This window comes from Loxodonta africana, chromosome X (assembly GCF_030014295.1).
Source record: "Loxodonta africana isolate mLoxAfr1 chromosome X, mLoxAfr1.hap2, whole genome shotgun sequence".
In the NCBI taxonomy this organism is placed as follows: domain Eukaryota; kingdom Metazoa; phylum Chordata; class Mammalia; order Proboscidea; family Elephantidae; genus Loxodonta; species Loxodonta africana.
This window is the reverse complement of record NC_087369.1, coordinates 18,309,645-18,328,297: the sequence shown is the minus strand read 5'-3', so window position 1 is coordinate 18,328,297 and position 18,653 is coordinate 18,309,645. Positions and strand designations below refer to the sequence as shown.

The following is an 18,653-nucleotide window of genomic DNA, read 5'->3' as shown; positions in this document are numbered from 1 at the left end:
GCGGCCCCAGGGCTCGCTGCCCCAAGGCTCACAGCCCCCGCGCAGCCCGGCACGCCGCGCCTCCATTCGCCCTGCCCCCTCGCCCCCATCCGCCCCCGCGGCCGGCCCTGGGAGTGCCGGGCGAGGCCTGGCGCCTGCGCCTCGCCAACTTCCTGCCGCGGAGCGCCCCGCCCACCCCCAGAAGCCTGCCCCCGAACGCCGCGCGAGACCCGCCCGCCTCACGCCATTGGTCGAGACGGAGGAGCCGTTGGCTCCCAGGACCGCCTCTCCGCCGCCTCTCACTTTTCCCAGAGCGGGTGCGCCTGCGCTCAGCTGCCTGGGCGGGCTGAGAGGCGCGGGTTGAAAAGTCTCGTTCCAAGTTTGGAGAGAGAGAGAAGAGCGCCTCAGACCTCGGTACCTGCGAGCGTGAGGAGGCAGGAAAGAAGAACGCGGCGTCTGGGGAGGACCCAGGCGGCAGGCCGGAGCTCAGGCTTCGAGAGCTCGAAGTGCGTGACGCGCCTGGGAAAGGCAGGAGCGTCTGCGGTCGAGCTGCACTTGGCTAGTGAGGGGAGTCCGAGGCCGCGGCGAGGGGCGAACGACCCGACGCAAGATGGCGAGTAAAGAGAGTAAGAGGCCCTGCGGGGCGGCGCGCGCCGGGCTGCGGGGGGCGGCGGGCGAGCCAGGCCGCGGCACGCGCCGGTGAAAGGCGCGAATCGGCGTGCGGAGCGGGGGCGGGGCCGGCGCGAGGTGGGGCGCGCGCCTCGAGGGGCCTGCGCGGGACGGGCCGCAGCGCTGAGGGCGCCGAGCACTTCCGGAGCCGGGCGCGGGGCCCAGGGGTGGGCCCCCGGCCGAGGCGCTCCCTCCGGCGTCCTCGGCGCGGGAACGGCGGCTCGCTCCACGCGCGCGCGGCGGCCGCCTCGGGTCGCGGCCCTGGTCGGCGGGCTTCGGGAGCGGGCGGGCCTATGGCTGTCCACGCGGGCGTCGTGGGAGCGGGGCCTAGCGGGGCGGGGGCCGGAGGGCAGGGGCTGATGGTTGTCCGTTCCGAGTGCATTTGTCTGTCCGAGCGGATCGGGATCCGGGTCGTCTTTTTTACACAGGTGCGAGCAGCTGTAAGAGACCAAACAATCTCTAAGGTCAGCGGCAGTTTGATGGCCGTGTAATTACCGAGATCTGTGGACGCAGGAGATACTGATCTCACAGTGCGAAAAATAAGCTGCTTGGTGTTAATATTTTCCCCACGTTCCGGAGGAGCAGTTTGTTGTTCGTGTCCAAATTCGAGAGAGGAGGGAAAGAGTAGGTTAGGTGTGGCCATCTCGGGGCGACCTCCAGTAGCTGGGTGCAGATTCTGAGTGTCGTCTCTCAGCTTAATCCTGTGGGCTTTCTCCAAATTGCAGTGTTCGAAGATACTGTGGAGGAGCGTGTCATCAATGAAGAATATAAAATCTGGAAGAAGAATACACCGTTTCTGTATGACCTGGTTATGACCCATGCTCTTCAGTGGCCGAGTCTTACGGTTCAGTGGCTTCCTGAAGTGACTAAGTAAGGGTTTCTGGCAACTTTTATTTTGCATAAATTTAACTGTCCTCATGAATTTCCTAGTTTTGGCGTTTTACACACAGAACATAAGAGGTAATGAATTGGCCCTTGAATGAGGTGATAGGTTGTATTTTCAAAATTGAAGTGATTTATGGGATAATTTCTGATGTATAAATGTGCCATTGAAAAGGGAGAAAGAATCTGTTGACATTAATAATGTTTATAGGAAACACAAGGCATTTGACATTTCTTGGGTTTATATAGAGAGCAGTATCTGGGCCTCAGACTAGTGCATTTCTGTAAAATTTTATTGAAAAATGGCATATGTACAGAAAAAGCACACAGATTGGAAGCATATGGCTTGATAAATTTTTACAAAGTGAACACACCATGTAACCGGCACTCAAGACAAATACCTTTTAATTGGCAAAGGAAAAAAGAATTTGGCAACAGTCCACCAAAGAAAGGGTGTTGTTACTGGCTTATAGTGTGAAATACACTTTGAGATTGCTATTAGTCTTCATAAGAGTGGTCGTTTCAGCTAGTTCTTATATTTGTCTGAGTAATAATTGCTGATAGGGAGCCCTGGTGAGCAGTGGTTAAAGCACTCAGCTGCTAACCGGAAGGTCAACGGTTCAAACCCACCAGCCTTTCCTAGGGAGAAAGACGTGGTAATCTGCTTCTGTAAAGATTATAGCGTTAGAAACCCTTTGGTGCAGTTCTCCACTGTCCTACAGGGTTGCTATGAGTCGGAATCCACTCGACGGCAAGTGGTATCGGTAATAATCGCTGACACTTACTGAGCACCTAGAACAGGGCCTGTCGCATCTGAAGAGTTTTATGTCCTATTATTTGGTGTAATCCTCACAGCAATACTATGATATAGGCACTTTTTATCATCTCCGTTTGCTGATCAGAAAACTGAGGCTGAGCGCTTAAGTGATACGTCCGAGATCATGCAGCTGGTAAGTGCCGGAGTAGATGTAAAAACTCAGAAAACTGGCTGGCTCCAGAGTTCAGGCAGCCCCTGCGCTAGACACCCTCACTCAACCCCATTTCTGTCAGGAACGTGGCTATGTACATATTTTTAAAATTGTATTGGCTTTGGATATTGTGAGCATATAATTCAGTGAACATCTAATCAAATTCTAACCTAGAAAGAAGATTTTTGAAAGGTTATGATTTTATCTAAAATTAATTTACTTCTATAAGAACTACATTTCCCATATGCAAACATTGAGCTCCACACAGGTAGGGGCATCCATCGGTGCCCCTGAAAATCTGAGTGTAAATGTACAGATAAGGGAAGAGTAGCCACGAACCAAATAATAGAGACTTCTAAACGTTGGCAGTTGTAGCTGCCTTTGAACAGATTTTTAAAATAGAGTGACCATCATATACTTTAAAGATACGCAGGTGCTGGATTGGAGCATCCTGTGAATTTGACTCTCTCTATCTTCCTGTTAAGCAAATTTAAAACTTTTCAGCAACTTACTTCCTCTTGAATTTCTTGACTTACTCTAACATAATAGGAGAAAACAGGGGCTTTAAGGCCAGAGATCTGGGTTCAAATCCTGCCCCTGCTTCCAGGTAGCCTTGTGGCCTGGGCCAAGTTGTTAGTTTGTAATCCCTACCTGCCCAAGGTGTCTGTGAGTGGAGATGCCAATAGTGCCGACTGCCTACACTGGAGGTAAAGCCTCTGGCACAAACTAGGTGGTAACTGTTAAATGTTACCTGTAATGTGTTTTGCTTATATTTTTTTTTAGCAATAATCTGTGTGTTCCTCTTAGCCCAGACTTATTGCTTTTACTATTAGCACATAGGAACTTAAGAGAAAATGCTTTTTTTTTTAAATTACATATTCCATAGCGTTCTTTGCATACAAAGAAGTTGTGGGATATGGTTGTGGGCCGGGCAGTGGCCCTGAGAATGCAAGAAAATTCCAGCCAGCCTACATTTTAGCTGTTGAGCACTGGTGTGTGGTGCTTTGCAGGATTCTGTTTGGGGTGTGAAGGGAGGGGGAATGTCAATGTCTGCTACCATCTTACTACCTGGCTGTTTGAGGAACTGGACCCTACTCCATTTCGTAGGTCCTCCTGCCTACATAAAGAGCCCTGGGGACGCAGTAGTTAAGCACTCAACTGCTAACCAAAAGGTTGGTGATTCAAACCCACCAGCCACTCCACAGGAGAAAGATGTAGCAGTCTGCTCCCATAAAGATTACAGCCTTGAAAACCTTGTGGGGCAGTTCTGCTCTGTTCTGTAGGGTCACTCACTGTGAGTGGAAGTCGACTCAATGGCAACAGGTTTGTTTTTTTTTTTTTTTTTCTTTTGCGGGAGTTGATTCTGCCTACGTACAAGAAGCTTCCTTACGATTACTTGAACTTTTTGAGCTGTTCTTAAAATTGAGTTATGTAATATTTAAATATTTCTAAGAAATGGTTTTTAAAAACTGGTGGATTGTTGGTATTTCTTAATACATACATCATAAATGTACTGAGACTGTCTTAATTTTCTACCTAAAAAGCTTAGTAATCTTTCAAATCCGTGAAGGCTGGATGAACCCTTGGAACTATTGCTCTGAGATAATTTTTAAACCAAAACTATCTCCTGAAGTCTTCTTAAAACCAAATAATAGCTTAGCTTAACTAGTAAAAAATTTCTGCCTTGAGCATTATGCTCTTTTAAGAACTATTATATGGGATCAAAGTGACAACAGCAACTTGAAAGATAGGAACCTTGCGGGGCAGAGAGTTTGTGTTAATGGTAGAAGAACAACTCAGAAAAGAAAGGTGAAAAGGGTTGCACAACTCAAGAATATAACCTGTGTCACATGTGGAAACTCTTGAATTGGTGTGTGTTTTGCTGTGTATATTCTCAACAACAAAATAAAATTTTAAGAAAAAGTGCGTAGTGAAAAATAAGTCCACATTCCCTGTTCTTCCAGTTCCCTTCCCAAGAGCAGTTAAATTGTTTTCAATTTCTTACCTGTCCTGCCAGCTTACAGAAGTACATACATGTCTCAGCTCCACCATTTTTTATTGTGGCAAGTTGTTCACTTGTCATTTAATTGACTGTATGTTGGAGCCATTCCTATCCACATGCTTAGATATGCTTCATTCTTTTTAAGGGCTACATAGAATTCTGTTTATGGACCTGGTATAATTTATGTTGGCCGGTTCCTTATTGATGGACATTTAGGTTGTTTTTAGTCTTTTACTACTACAAACAATGCTGCCCAAGAATAATATTGTAATAGGACACAGTCGTGTGACTGGGGGGTAAATTTCCTAGCAGGGGAGTTACTGGGCCAAAGGATTCTGGCACTGAAAAGGGACAAGCACTTTCTTTTACTGTTAGTGCTTCTGCAGCCTTTCGGTGCCTCCAGCTTGGAGGAAAATAGTTTCATATTGATTGGTTTAGGAAAGTAGGCTTGTATTTTAACGATGGAGGTGAAAGGATTTGTATTAAAGAAAAATCCTTACATGATTGAGGCAGAGGAAAAGGGACCAGTTGAATTTTGGAGTTGAGGAATTTTTAAGATCCTCCAGTCCATTTTGGGACAGTGCTCTTTAGAACATTCTTATGACAAACTGATGTGTCTACCTGTAACTTCTACCTCTTGGGCTTAGTTTTACTGCTTAAACCCACACACACGCACACTCATAAAGCCGCTTCCCTTATATTAGCCCTAGTGTTGCTGTGATGCCTCCTTTCTTTCAAGCATTCCTGGTTTTGTTTTTCAGATGTTTCTCATGGGATTTGTTTAAGTTTCCTTTCATTTCAAGCCACTATTCCCTGCAAATGTTTCATTTTGTCTAATCCCTCCTAAAATACATTGCCTAGGGCTTAATTTCCTAAGTGGTTTTACCAGTTAAAAATCAGCGCGAGCGCCCGTTGTCTGCCCGCTTGCTTGCTCGCTCATGCACACGTTCTCGCTCCCTTTATATTGAGGCCATCTAAGATGGGGTTACCTTTCTGAGAGACACATCATATTTTTGGTCCACTGAGCATGCATCGGCTAAGACTCAAGGCTTTTTCCAAACAGGTTGCTGTTGCTTAGCCATGGGTGTGCTGTTCAGTTCTTAGAGTTGTATGTGTGTGGTGGTTTTTTTTACCTTAAAGCAAATCTTAATTTGGTTAAATTTCCTCTTGTGTTCCTGTAGTTATTAACTAAACTACATGCCTACAAGTAACCTTCAGACCTTTTTTTAATCAGTGAATCCTTTGTACAACTGAAACTTAGAAATGTAAACAGATAAATGGCCTAGCTTGTCTGGTGTTGGGGCCCAGAGCCCTACTCCTCAGCCCTCCTCACTGAGGTGGGACCATGGACCACAGGTGAAAAACATTGTTAACATGTCAAGATGCCAAATTACTATCTGGACCAAGATACCAGGAGGTATTAGCAGGTTCTTCAGCCTCAGCCTGAGTTATCACAGAATGAGGTAACAAAGACCCCTCGGTAAAATCTGAGAAAGAAATTTCATAAACTTTAAGCACCATAAACATAAATAAGGGGTTTCAGCATCAAGTCATTTGTACTTATAAGCTATTTTTTAGGTGAAGAAACTGAGGCCCACAGGGAAGTTTTTTAAGTAATTGCATATAACTAATTCTAGTTTGAGCCAGGATTTAAACCCAACTTTTCTGACTCTTTATTCTTTCCATTCTACCTTGTTGGCTCTTATTGGGAAATCAGAAACATCTTGTGTATTAAAATGGGACTATGTTTTTTTTTTTATGGGTAGGAGGAGGAACCCTGGTGGTACAACGGTTAAGCACTAAGCTGCTAACTGCAGGGTCGGTGGTTGAAATCCACCAGCAGCTCTGTGCGAGAAAACACTTGAGGATCTGCTTCCGTCAAGGTTACAGCCTAGGTTCATTGAAAGTATAATAAGAAAGACAGAAATATTACAGCCTAGGAAACCCTGTGGGGCCGTTCTACTCTGCCCTATATGGTCTCTATGACTCAGAATTGACTCGATGGCACACAACAGCAACATGGGCAGAAGAGAGATTTTAGGTGTGAAGTCATGATTTATGAGTATGGGGATTGGTGAATGGACCCCTGTGTAGGTGTGTCTGTGTTTACTAAGTTGGGCCTGCCTTGCCCAGCAAGCTGCAGTACAAAAGGTAGTGTTTACCTTGATACTTGGAGGTAGAGGAGCACGGCTCTTTGAGGAGAGAAGCAAGCATGTTGTACCTAGAATAGTTCCTTACATTTGGACATGTGGGGATTATAAAGTTGGTAAATGGAGTGGGGAGCTGGTGCGTAGTTGATGCTCAGTATATATTTGTTGAAGAAATTTTAGTGTATTTTGGGAGGACTGAACTTGATTTGTTAGCAATTGAAGATTTCTTACAGGATCAGTGTAACTTACTTTTCTCTCTCAAACAGACCAGAAGGAAAGGATTATGCTCTTCATTGGCTAGTGCTGGGGACCCACACGTCTGATGAGCAAAATCATTTGGTGGTTGCTCGAGTACATATTCCGAACGATGATGCACAGTTTGATGCTTCCCACTGTGACAGTGAGAAGGGCGGTAGGTATATCATACATTTTCCAGTATTGGCGTTGAAGGGAGTATGTCTCTTTCTGAGCATATATACTTGATTGAAACTATACCCATGTGTAGCCAAACACCTCGTGGGATTTGGTTCCTTGGTTTGCAGGTTTAGGGCCGTGGTATCATGGGTCATCCTGGTTAACTGGCCTAAGAACATGTTTAGAGCTTCTGTTCTACCTCCTAGTTCATTGTGTAGTGTCTGAAGTCTTAAAAGTTTGCAAGCGGCCATCCACGGTACAATTGGTGTTTATTCACCTGGAGCAACAAGGAAGAAGGATAGTCAGAAATAGGAGGAGGATATGGAATGTGTGGCCAATTGCCTTCAAGAAGAGCTGCGGCCTTTGCTATGAGAACAGAACAGCTGGATGGTGCCCGGCTACCCTTACTGAACATTTTGATCAAAGGTTCCATGGAAGGATCCTGATCAAAAGGGGAAAAATGGAGGACAGAATTTCGAGATCTCAGGGACTGCAGACTTGTTGGAGCCACGGAGGGTGGATGAATGCCTGAAACTCTTGCCCTGCCTGTAAACCTTAAATCAAAAATATCCCCTGAAGTCATTTTAAAGTTGAGCAATAGTTTAACTTAACTAGTTAAAAAAACTGCCGTGAGCATTGTACTCTTTGAAGAATTATCTATATGGAGTCAGAGTGACAGCAGCAGCTCGAAAGATTAGATGGGAACCTTAGGGGGCAGTGAGTTTATGTTAATGGGGGAGGAACAACTCAGAAGAGGGTAAGAGTGGTTGCACAACTCGAAGAGTGTAATCAATGTCAATGAAGAAACTGTTGAATTGTTCTGTGTTTTGCTGTGTATATTCTCAACAACAAAATAAAATTTCATACTAATATCTTCTGTGGCACATCAGGCTAATTTCGGAAATTTATCCAATGTATAATTTTAATAGCCAATTTTTGTAAAAGTGTTGGTGTAAGTGTAGGAAAAAAAATCAGGACACGTATATACCAATCAGTTAAGGGTGATTTTTTTTTTGAAAGGGAGAATGGGATGGGAGGCAGTGCTATGGTTAATCATGGAAGCTGTTGGACCCCCCCTTTTTTTTCCTTGACTGTCAAACACCCCGTTTTAATATTCCCGTGACCACCCCAAGTTTGGTGATTTTGCCAGAAGGACTTAGAAGAGTCAATAGCAAATTATAGTCATGGCTAAAGTTTAGTATAGCAAAGGATAGAGAACAAAAACAGCAGGAAAAAGAGGCAGTGGCAAGTACGGGGAGGTCTGGCACAGTCTCATCCAAGGCCGCAGAGGTTGTGCTTGCCGTCTTGACAGTGAACTACAGGGACACATGGGATATTTTTGCCCAGGAAAACTCATTTGAGTCTCAGGGTCTGAGGCTTTCATAGAGGTTGGCGGGGGGCGGAGGGGCTGGTTACTTAGGCACATGCTGTTGGCAACTAGCCATGGCAGCTGAAACGCAGGACCCCAGTAATGAAACCAGGTGTACGTTATCAGTCTTGATGTCCGTGAAAAGCAACCCTGACAAACTGGTACAGCATGGTCCATTGCTCCAGGTGTATACCACAAAATCACCAATCTATTAGTGATGTAAAGAACATCCTGAGGCCCATGTTCCCAGGAGTTGGCCAAGGGTCAATCATGGCTCCGATGTCCTTCAAAGATGGGAGAGACAGGTAACCAGATCTCCTGTGTTAACTTTTTCTTCGTACCTCCAGATGATTTAATAGAGGTTAATGTTTCCCAATATTCGCTTTTGGTTTTTTCTTATTGAAAAGAAAATAAAGCTAAAATTCCAGTGCTCACTACCCCAATCCTCCCTGCCTTCCTCTATAGTTAGTCACTGTCCTGAAATTATTGTGTCCTTTTCAGTTTGTATTTTTACTAATACAGTAGTGAGTATGTATAATACTGTGTTTCAGCTCTCTTCATTCAACATTTTTTTTATGTGTGTGTATACCATATAGATGTTTATTTCATTTTTAACGGTCATATAGTATTCCATTGCAATTAAATCTGTTTATCCATTCCTTTAAGCAAGGGACAGTTAGATTATATCTAGTTTTTTGCTCTTAAAAGCAGTGCTGCAGTGAACATCCTTATCGTGTCTCTTTGTACAGTTGTGAGAGAATTTATCTAGTATAGTGGAATTGCGGGGCTGTATGTTATATTCATTGTCACCTTAAAATAATAATGAAACTATTTTTCAAAATAATTTACCCAGTTCACCACCGTCACAATTTACATTCCATTTCCCTGCAACCTTGCTGATATTTGGCATTAGGGTCAACCTTACGCATTATTTCTGTAAATTATTGTAATCAGAAAAATTTTAAATGGCTTTAGTCTTGGAATATATACTTATTGGACTTTGAGGTTAACAGTCTTTGCGCATAATATGTGAATGCATCAGATTATCAAAGGTACATGCTCAGCGTAGTAGTGCATTCTAACCGGTGACTGAAATAGTTTGGTTAACGGCTTTTATTTTCAGTTATGGTCTTTTTTTAATGAGTACTGTTATGATGATTAACACGGTGATTTTCAACTTTTTATTTTTTTGTGTTTGAGACTACAAACCCTGTGTTCAAACTAAACCTTAAAAAGGAGAGCTGTTCAGGTTGTTTTAGCTAAAGAAATTGGGAAACTTGAGTATCTTTGTAGCAGAAGGGTTAGAACCACTGGAGTCCACAGAGGTGGGATATTCAAAGAGGGGGGTAGGTTTGGAGCAGGGTCTGAGAAGAGGTTAGGAGATGGTAGGATCAAGAAGGCGGTCTTATAAGCTGAAACACTTCATTGACATGATGGCAAAAGAGAGTGCTGGGACAGAAGCGGGGGCATTGCTCATGTCCTAAGAGTTGGAGGAGGAGGAGGTGCGTGGAATGGGATGGGATTTTCAGCCACATTGAAGTAGTGAGCTGTGCTTGCACAGGGAAGAATGGCTAGATGCCTAGCCTACATCAAGGCGTGAGAGTTGTGGGCATTGAGCATTCCCACATAGCAAGAGCTGGCTGGAACTGAGGAGTGACTGACTCCAGTGTGTTTTTCTTCAGCTAGATTTGCCCCCAGCCAGTATATTTTACTTGTTACCTGCCTGGCTCCATTAGGCTTTTGAGTTAGTGATCCCTGACCTGAGACATAGGGTGAGCTAAGTAACGTGCAAGGAAGATGCAATTTAATATAATCTGAAAACTCCTAACTTTGTCAGCAACTAATGCAAGTTTTTATCTTTGAGCAAAAATGCTAAGTCTTGTTTGCTGTTATCTGCTTAGATGTTCTCTACTGTTACGCTTTTTGCTGACATCTTGCTGTTTCTCAGAAGTTAGTGTACTTTTTATGAGGCTTTGTTACTTTACCAAGGATTCTTTGTTTTTTAAAGACTGTAGCCTTATTTACAGACCAGATGGAGGGGTTAGCCCCCTTGTTTTAGCTATGGCAGCCCACTGGCAGTTGAGCCAAGTTTATCAGAACCAGCATAATATGAGAGTGTGTGTGTGTATGTGTGTTGGAATTGGGTGAGAGTGGGTTTTGGATTTGAGGATGTTTTTTACTTTTAGACTCAAGGAATGTTCGTACTCCTGGTGGTTAAACCTTTCCTGTTTTGATGAAACCTCAAATAAGATGCTAGTATAATACAGTGCTCCCAATGAGTCACATTTGAACTAAGAAGCTGTTGGGGTGTTTATTGTGCAGTTACTTGAGATTTTACTACATAACTGAATCATCTTTAAAGCAGAACAAATTGTTTTACATCCAAGGTAGAGCCAAATTAACTGGCATAAAATAGCTATCAATATTTTCCAAGAATATGGGCGTTGAGAATAAATTACCTCCAGGAAAATGGGCTATGAGAATAAATTACCTGCAAGCAGACCCGTATTTTTGTGTTTTCTTTCTCTGTTCAGTTAACATTACATACCATCAGAGTAAAACCTGTTGTGTTGATTAAACTAATTGACTTGTGGATTTTAACCCTAAGTGTATGTATTTAATTTCTTTCTCTTGTGTTAGAATTTGGCGGCTTTGGTTCTGTAACAGGAAAAATTGAATGTGAAATCAAAATCAACCATGAAGGAGAAGTGAACCGTGCTCGCTACATGCCGCAGAATCCTCACATTATTGCTACAAAAACTCCATCTTCTGACGTGTTGGTTTTTGACTATACAAAACACCCTGCTAAACCAGGTAGGTACATGGTAGTAAAGTCAGGCCATTGCTAGAATTTTTTCTTGATTCAAGGTGGTGATAGTATTTAAGGCCAAAGTACTATATATTTTTTTAAAGGTTTTAATTGTTTTGGGGGTCCTCAAGCTCAGTGATTTGCCAGGACTCAATAGCAGATTATTCCTACAGCTAAGGTTTATTACAAGAAAGGATACAGAGCAAAAGCAGCAAGAAGAAGATAACACATCAGGCAGGGTCCAGAGAGTTAAGGCTCTAGCTTTTGTGTCTTTCCCTATCTGGGGCCGCATAGTACGTGCCTTCTTTCGAGCAGCAAACTACAGAGACGTGCTCCATGTCTCTGTCCAGGGAAGCCCATTTGAGCCTTAGGACCTGGCGTTTTTATGGAGGTCTGGCCACATAGGCCCAACCTGCGAGGTGACCAGCCATAAGTAACAGAAACTCAGGACCCCAACAGTGAAATCAGGCACTTCATGAATCTTGCCAGACAATCCTAACAAGTTTTGACAAGTTGCTACAGCATGTCCCATTGCTCTGGGCGTACACAACTTAATCACATTGAAGAACATTCTGAGGGCTACTTTCCCTGGGGTTGCTGAGGCTCCAGGCTACCCTGGAGACATGTAACGACTGAGTAACCAGACCTGCTATGTTAACTTATTCCTCACAAAAATATTTCAAAAATTGACCTGTGGAGGCGGGTGGGGAGTGCCACCATCCAAATTTGTGGGCTAGCTATAGTTTTTAGTATTTCTGTGTTGGAAATAGGATTAGGTTTTCCAAAGAAACCAATCTTAAATTTAACGGTTCTGAGACCAGGTTTGCATTGAGTATTTAAAATGAAGCATAAAGAATTGCTTTTCAAAGCAATTGTGGGTCAAACCAAGTCCTGTTCCTGTATAATGCTTTTTCCGCAGTACAATTAATGTTACGGCTCCCTCGATGAAGGACTGAGAATTTGCTCTCAACTTTCTAATAAACAGATAGTAACTTAGTACTTAATGTATTTCTTTTTTCCTCAGACCCAAGTGGAGAATGTAATCCTGATCTTCGCTTAAGAGGTCACCAGAAGGAAGGCTATGGCCTTTCCTGGAATTCTAATCTGAGTGGACATCTGCTCAGTGCATCTGACGACCATGTGAGAAATGTGTTCTTTCTAATCTATTCATATACTGGCAGTTAAAGGAATGTCATGGACAGCTCCGCACTGGAGAGATGTGTAGAGGATAGGTTTTCCAAGACGATACCGCTGATGGCTGTGAGAACATTTCCGTAACATTTACAATGGTGGTTTTCAGACAGCCCAGTGGAGCCTTAGAAGTCCACAGAGCTCTTTTGAAACAGCCTTAGAATGGAGGCAGGATGGCCCAAAGGCGTCCTAATATTTAAAAGAGGACATTGAGGACCTAATCATAATGGAAAGTCTACAGTGTGTTTGTGGGGCCTAATTAATATAAAGTGTATTTTAGTTTAAGTGTATGATTCAGTAGTTTTAATATATTCACGAAGTTGTACAGTCATTACCACTATCTCATTCTAGAACAATTTCAACAGATGTCCCAAAAAGAAACCCTGTGCCCATTAGCACTCCTCCATTTGCTCCTCCCCCTAGATCCTGAGAACCATTAATCTTCTTGTTTCTATAAAAATAGATTTGCTTATTCTGGGTATTTCATATAAATGGGGCCATTTCTTTTTGGCTGCTTTAATTTACCCTAATGTTTCCAGGGTTCATGTTGTACCATATATCAGTACTCTGTTCATTTTTATGGCTGAAGAATAGTCTATGGATATACACCACATTTTGTTTATCCATTCTTCAGTTGATGGACATTGGGTTGTTTCCACTTTTTGTCTGTTGTGAATACTGCTGTGAACATTTGTGTACAAGTTTTTGTGTGGACATACGTTTTCATTTCTCTTGGGTAAGTACCTGGGCGTGGAATTGTAGGATCATGTGGTAACTCTGTTTTTAACTTTTTGAAGAACTGCCAGACTGTTTTCCACAGTGGCTTTATCATTTTACATTCCCACCAGGAATTTCTCCACACCCTCATCAACACTTGTTACTATCTGTGTTTATGGTTATAGCCATCCTAGTGTGTGTGAAGTGGTATCTCGTTATGGTTTTGATTTGAATTTCCCTGATGACTAACGACATTGTGTATCTTTTCATGTGCCTACTGGCCATTTGTGTATCTTCTTTAGAGAAGTGTCTATTCAGATCCTTTGTTTTTAAATTGGGTTATTTGTGTTTATTATTGAGTTGTAAGTGTTCTTTCTGTATCTGGATATAACTGCCTTAGATACATAATTTGCAAATATCGTCTCCCATTCTCTGGCTTGTCTTTTCACCTTGATGGTTTCTTTTGAAGCACAAAAGTTTAACTTTGATGAAACCCCATTTATTTTTTCTTTTGTTGATTCTACTTTTAGTGTCTGTATAAGAAACTATTGCCTGATACAAGGTCATGAAGATTTACACCTGCGTTTTCTTCTAAAAGTTTTATGCTTGTAGCTCTTAATGTTTAGTTTTGTTTTTTAAATTTTTATTTAGTTTTTGATTTTTTATCTATTTATTTTGGAATAATTTCGAACATACAGAAAAATTGCAAAGATCGTACAAAGAAGTCCTGTATACCCTTTACCTAAAAGGTCTTTGACCAATTTTGAGTTAATTTTGATGTACGATGTGAGGTAGGGGTCCAGCTTCATTCTTTGGCGTGTGGATATCCAGTTTTGCCAGCACCGTTTGTTGTAAAGACTGTTCTTTCCTGTTGAATTCCTCATTGCCTTAGTACATAAAGTATTTTAACAATTGAAAGTACCACATGAATGTGAAGTGACATTGATAATTTATTGTGGATTGATGGATTGTAGGAAACCCTGGTGGTGTAGTGGTTGAGTGCTACAGCTGCTAACCAAAGGGTAGGCAGTTCGAATCCGCCAGGTGCTCCTTGGAAACTATGGGGCAGTTCTACTCTGTCCTATAGGGTCGCTATGAGTTGGAATCGACTCGACGGCACTGGGTTTGGTTTGGTTTGGATGGATTGTAGCATTCGTCTCTCTCTCCAGTGCCGAAGTCTGTCACATGACAGATCTTGTTTATATTTTTGTTGATTATAGTTTCTGTTAAGCTGTTGGAAATAATCGAAGGTAGATGATTGCGCCTGGTCTAGGTTCTTTAGTTGTAAGCACCCAAAACTGGCTGACGTAAAAAAAGGAATTTATCAGAAGGACATTGGGTAGGATAGCTGAGAGATAGACTTGCTGTGATGGCTTGAGAACAAGGCCTGGGAAAGTTCCCAGAAAAAGAGAGGCCAGATCCACGACCCAAGTCATGTTAAGCAAGAATGAGGACATCACTTGCCACCTCATCCTCAGAACAGATTCTCCTGTTGCTGTTCACAATTCAAAGTCCTGCTTGGACTGTCGGAGCCCATGTTAAATCCACCGTGGGGATCTGCAAGGGAGGCAGACACACAAGGCTGTGCCTTGGTTCTCAAAAAGGAAACTTTCCCTCTGCTTCTCCTCCAAGTATGTATGGCGGAGCTCCCCAGTAGGGAAGGGCGTTATACTCAGTAACAATTACTGGTACCTTTTGAAGAGACACCAAGCTGGGAATTACTAGTAATAAGAGCTGAAGCTTACCCAGGGTTTTCTGTGTGGCAGGCATTGGGGTGATCTTCCTAATATCCTTCTAAGGAGAGGAGCAGGGGAGAAACAAGAGCAGCTGTACACATTCTTTTCTGTTCAGTGCGTGTAAATTGTATATTTGAGTGTGCAACAACAGAAGGAGCCCTGTGGCACGGTGGTTAAGTGCTCAGTTGCTAACCAAAAGGTCAGTGGTTCGAACTCACCAGCAGCTCCTCAAAAGATCTGCTCCGTAAACGTTGTTGTTGTGCACCATTGAGTGGATTCCGATTTATAGTGACCCTGTATGACAGAGTAGAACTGCCCCATAGGGTTTTCCTCTTCTGTAATCTTTACAGGAGCGGCAGCACGCTAGGTCTTTTCTCCCACAGAGCCACTGGGTGGGTTCAAACCACTGACCTTTTGGCTAGCGGCCAAGCGCATAATGATTGCACAACCAGGGCTCCTGTCGTGTGAGGATTATAGCTTAAGAAACTATGAGGCGGTTCTACTCTGTCCTATAGTGTCACTATAAGCTGGAGTCAACTAGATGGCACACAACAACAGTGGCTAATTAGAGCGTAAGTGTTGTAGAACATTATTTTTTTAAGGCTGGGAAATCAGTTTGTTACAGAACCCCGTTCAGATAAGATCAACAACAACAACAACAAAAGATAGTCGTTTTAAAAGAGATGGTGCTCACTCCAATATCAGTGGAATTTATAATTAATGCTCATGTTCCTTCATGGAGTTACCTCTTAAGTTAAACCATTCGATGAGAATCATTGCCTTCTGGCTTGCTGTCTTTTTCCACCAAAACTTAAGGTGTTCTTTTAACTTTTAAAAAGAAAATATTTCATTGTACTTTAGGTGAAGGTTTACAGAGCAAAATAGCTTAATGTCTTTCCCTTCACCGATATCTTTTTAGTAGGTTTTCTCTCCCTCCCTCTTCCATCCCTGCTCACTATCAGAATTTTGTGTGTGTGCGTGTAACCCTTTTCCTGATCTTTTTTTTTTTTTACAGTAGTGGTCTTAGGCAATATTTGTCTTTTTATGATTGACTTATTTGAGTCAGCATAGTGTCCTCCATAACGTCCTCTAGGGTCGCTGTGAGTCGGAATCGACTCGACGGCACTGGGGTTCTGGGTAATGTCCTCCAAGTTCATTCATGTTGTGAGATGTTTCCCGGATTCATCATCATTTTTTATCGTTCATTGCGTAGTATTCCATTGCATGTATGTGCCACTGTTTGTTTATCCATTCATCTGTTGATGGGCATTTAGGTTATTTCCATCTTTTTGCTATTGTGAATAGTGCTGCAGTGAACGTGGGAGTGCATATGTCTATTTGTGTCATGGCTCTTATTTTTCTAGGGTGTATTACTTAAGAGTGAGATTGCTGGAGCTCATGGTATTTCTATTTCTAGCTTTTTAAGGAAGCACCACATTGTTTTCCATGGTTGTACCGTTTTATATTTCCACCAGCAGTGTATAAGAGTTGCAGCCTCCCCACAATGTCACCAGCATTTGTTGTTTTCTGTTTTTTTGATTAATGCTTGCCATTATTGGGGTGAGATGATATCTCATTGTAGTTTTGATTTTCCTCTCTCTGATGGCTGTTGACAGAGAGAGTTTCTTCATGCGTTTGTTTGCCACCTGAATGTCGTCTTTGGTGAAGTGTTTGTTGATATCCATGCCCATTTTTTAATTGGATTGTCTTTTTGTTGTTGAGGTGTCGAAGTTTTCTATGAGTTTTAGAGATTAGCCCTTGTTGGATATGTCATAGCCAGAAGTTTTTCCCAGTCTGTAGGTTCTCTTTTTACTTTTTCAGAGAAGTCTTTTGTTGAGCATAGGTGTTTAATTTTCAGGCAGTTCCATTTACCTAGTTTATCTTCTGCTATTTGTGCATTTTTTAATTATGTTTGGTATCCTCTTTATGCTGTGTTACGGCTCCTAGTGTTGTCTATATTTTTTCTTTCATGATCTTTATAGTTTTAGGTTTAGATCTTTGATCCATTTTGAGGTGGTTTTTATGTATGGTGTGAGGTATGGGTCCTATTTCATTTTTCTACAGATAGATAGCCAGTTTTGCTAGCAACTTTTCTTTAAAGAGACTGTCTCTCCCCCATTTAATGGACTTTGATGCTTTATTGAAGATCAGTTGTCCATAAAAAAAAAAAAAAAACCCATTGCCATCGAGTCAATTCCGACTCCAGCTGACCCTAAAGGACAGAGTAGAACTGCCTCCTAGAGTTTCCAAGGAGCGCCTGGTGGATTCGAACTGTTGACCTTTTGGTCAGCAGCTATAGCACTTAACCACTATTCCACTGGGGTTTCCCAGCTGTCCATAGGTGGATGGATTTGCGTCTGGGCTCTCAGTTGTGTTCCATTGGTCTGTGTATCTGTCGTCGTATCAGTACTAGGCTGTTTTGACTACCATAGCTGTATAGTAGGTTCTGAGATCAGAAAGTGTTGTGAAGCCTCCTGCTTTATTCTTCTTTAATAATGTTTTACTTGTTTAGGGCCTCTTGCCCTTCCATGTAAAGTTAGTGATTAGTTTTTCCACCTCGTTAAAGAATGCTCTTGGGATTTGGATTGGGCTGGCGTTATATCTGTATATTGTTTTGGCTAGTATTGACGTTTTCACAGTGTTAAGTCTTCGTATCCGGGAGCGCACTGTGTTTTTCTGTTTATGTGAGTCTCTTGGTTTCTTGAAGTGGTGTTTTGTAGTTCTTTGATTAAGCCTTTTACGTCCCTGGTTAGATATATTCCTAAGTATTTTATGTTTTGGGGGACTATTGTAAATGGTATTTTCCTCATTTCCTTTTCAAAGGTTCTCTTTGTTGATGTAGAGGAATCCAACTGATTTTTGTATGTCGATCTTGTATCCTGCAACTTTGCCAAATCCCTCTATTAGTTCCAGTAGGTTTTTTGTGAACTCTTTGGAATTTTCTGTGTATAGGGTCATATCTGCGAATAGGAATAATTTTACTTCTTCCTTACCGATTTGAACGCCCTATATTTCCTTTTCTTGCTTTATTGCTCTAACTAGGACCTCCAATACAGTGCTGAGTAGGAGTGGTGATAAAGGGCAGCCTTGTCTGGTTCCCGTTCTCAAGGGGAGTGCTTTCAGTTTCTCTCTGTTGAGGATAGTTTTGGCCGTTGGTTTTGTATAAATGCCTTTTATTATGTTGAGGAATTTTCTTTCTGTTCCTATTTTGGTGAAAGTTTTTGTCAGGAATGGGTATTGGACTTTATCGAATGCCTTTTCTGTGTTGATTGAGATCATCATGTGATTCTTTTCCTTTTATTTATGTGTAGTGGAGTACTTTGATTAATTTTCTGGTGTTGAACCATCCTGACGTGCCTGGTATGAATCCCACTTGGTCGTGATGTATTATTTTTTTGATATGCTGTTGAATTCTATTGGCTACGATTTTTAATTTTTACCTTTGTATTCATGAGGAATATTGGTCTGTTTTTTTTTTTTTTTTTTTTTTTTAGTGACGTGCTTGCCTGGCTTTGGTATCAGGATTATTCAGGCTTCCTTAAATGAATTCGGGAGTATTCCTCCTTTTTCTGTGTTCTGGAATAGTTTGAGTAGAATTGGTGTCAACTCTTCCCTGAATGTTTGGAAAAACTCTCCAGTGAAGCTGCCTGGGCCCAGGCTTTGTTGTTGTTGTTCAGGAGTTTTTTTTATTACCTCTTCGAACTTCTCGTTATGGGTCTGTTCAGATTTTCTACCTCAGCTTGTGTTAGTTTCGGTAAATAGTGTTT

General features: G+C 42.3%; 1 protein-coding gene across 2 annotated transcripts in view; it reads left to right on the top strand.

The window, feature by feature from the left end:
- Nucleotides 1-303: 303 nt before the first annotated feature.
- RBBP7 (RB binding protein 7, chromatin remodeling factor) overlaps nt 304-18,653 on the top strand; it is a 30,835-nt gene continuing 12,485 nt past the window's right edge. Inside the window, exons 1-5 of one of the 2 annotated variants that reach the window (XM_003415968.4) lie at nt 304-605; nt 1,374-1,518; nt 6,917-7,062; nt 11,074-11,247; nt 12,267-12,382. In XM_003415968.4, coding sequence (XP_003416016.1) covers nt 590-605; nt 1,374-1,518; nt 6,917-7,062; nt 11,074-11,247; nt 12,267-12,382 — 597 coding nt within the window. In that variant the 5' untranslated portion in view covers nt 304-589. Of the gene's footprint in view, nt 606-1,041; nt 1,273-1,373; nt 1,519-6,916; nt 7,063-11,073; nt 11,248-12,266; nt 12,383-18,653 lie in introns of those variants that run through there. The other variant, XM_010595761.3, reaches the window with a different exon arrangement.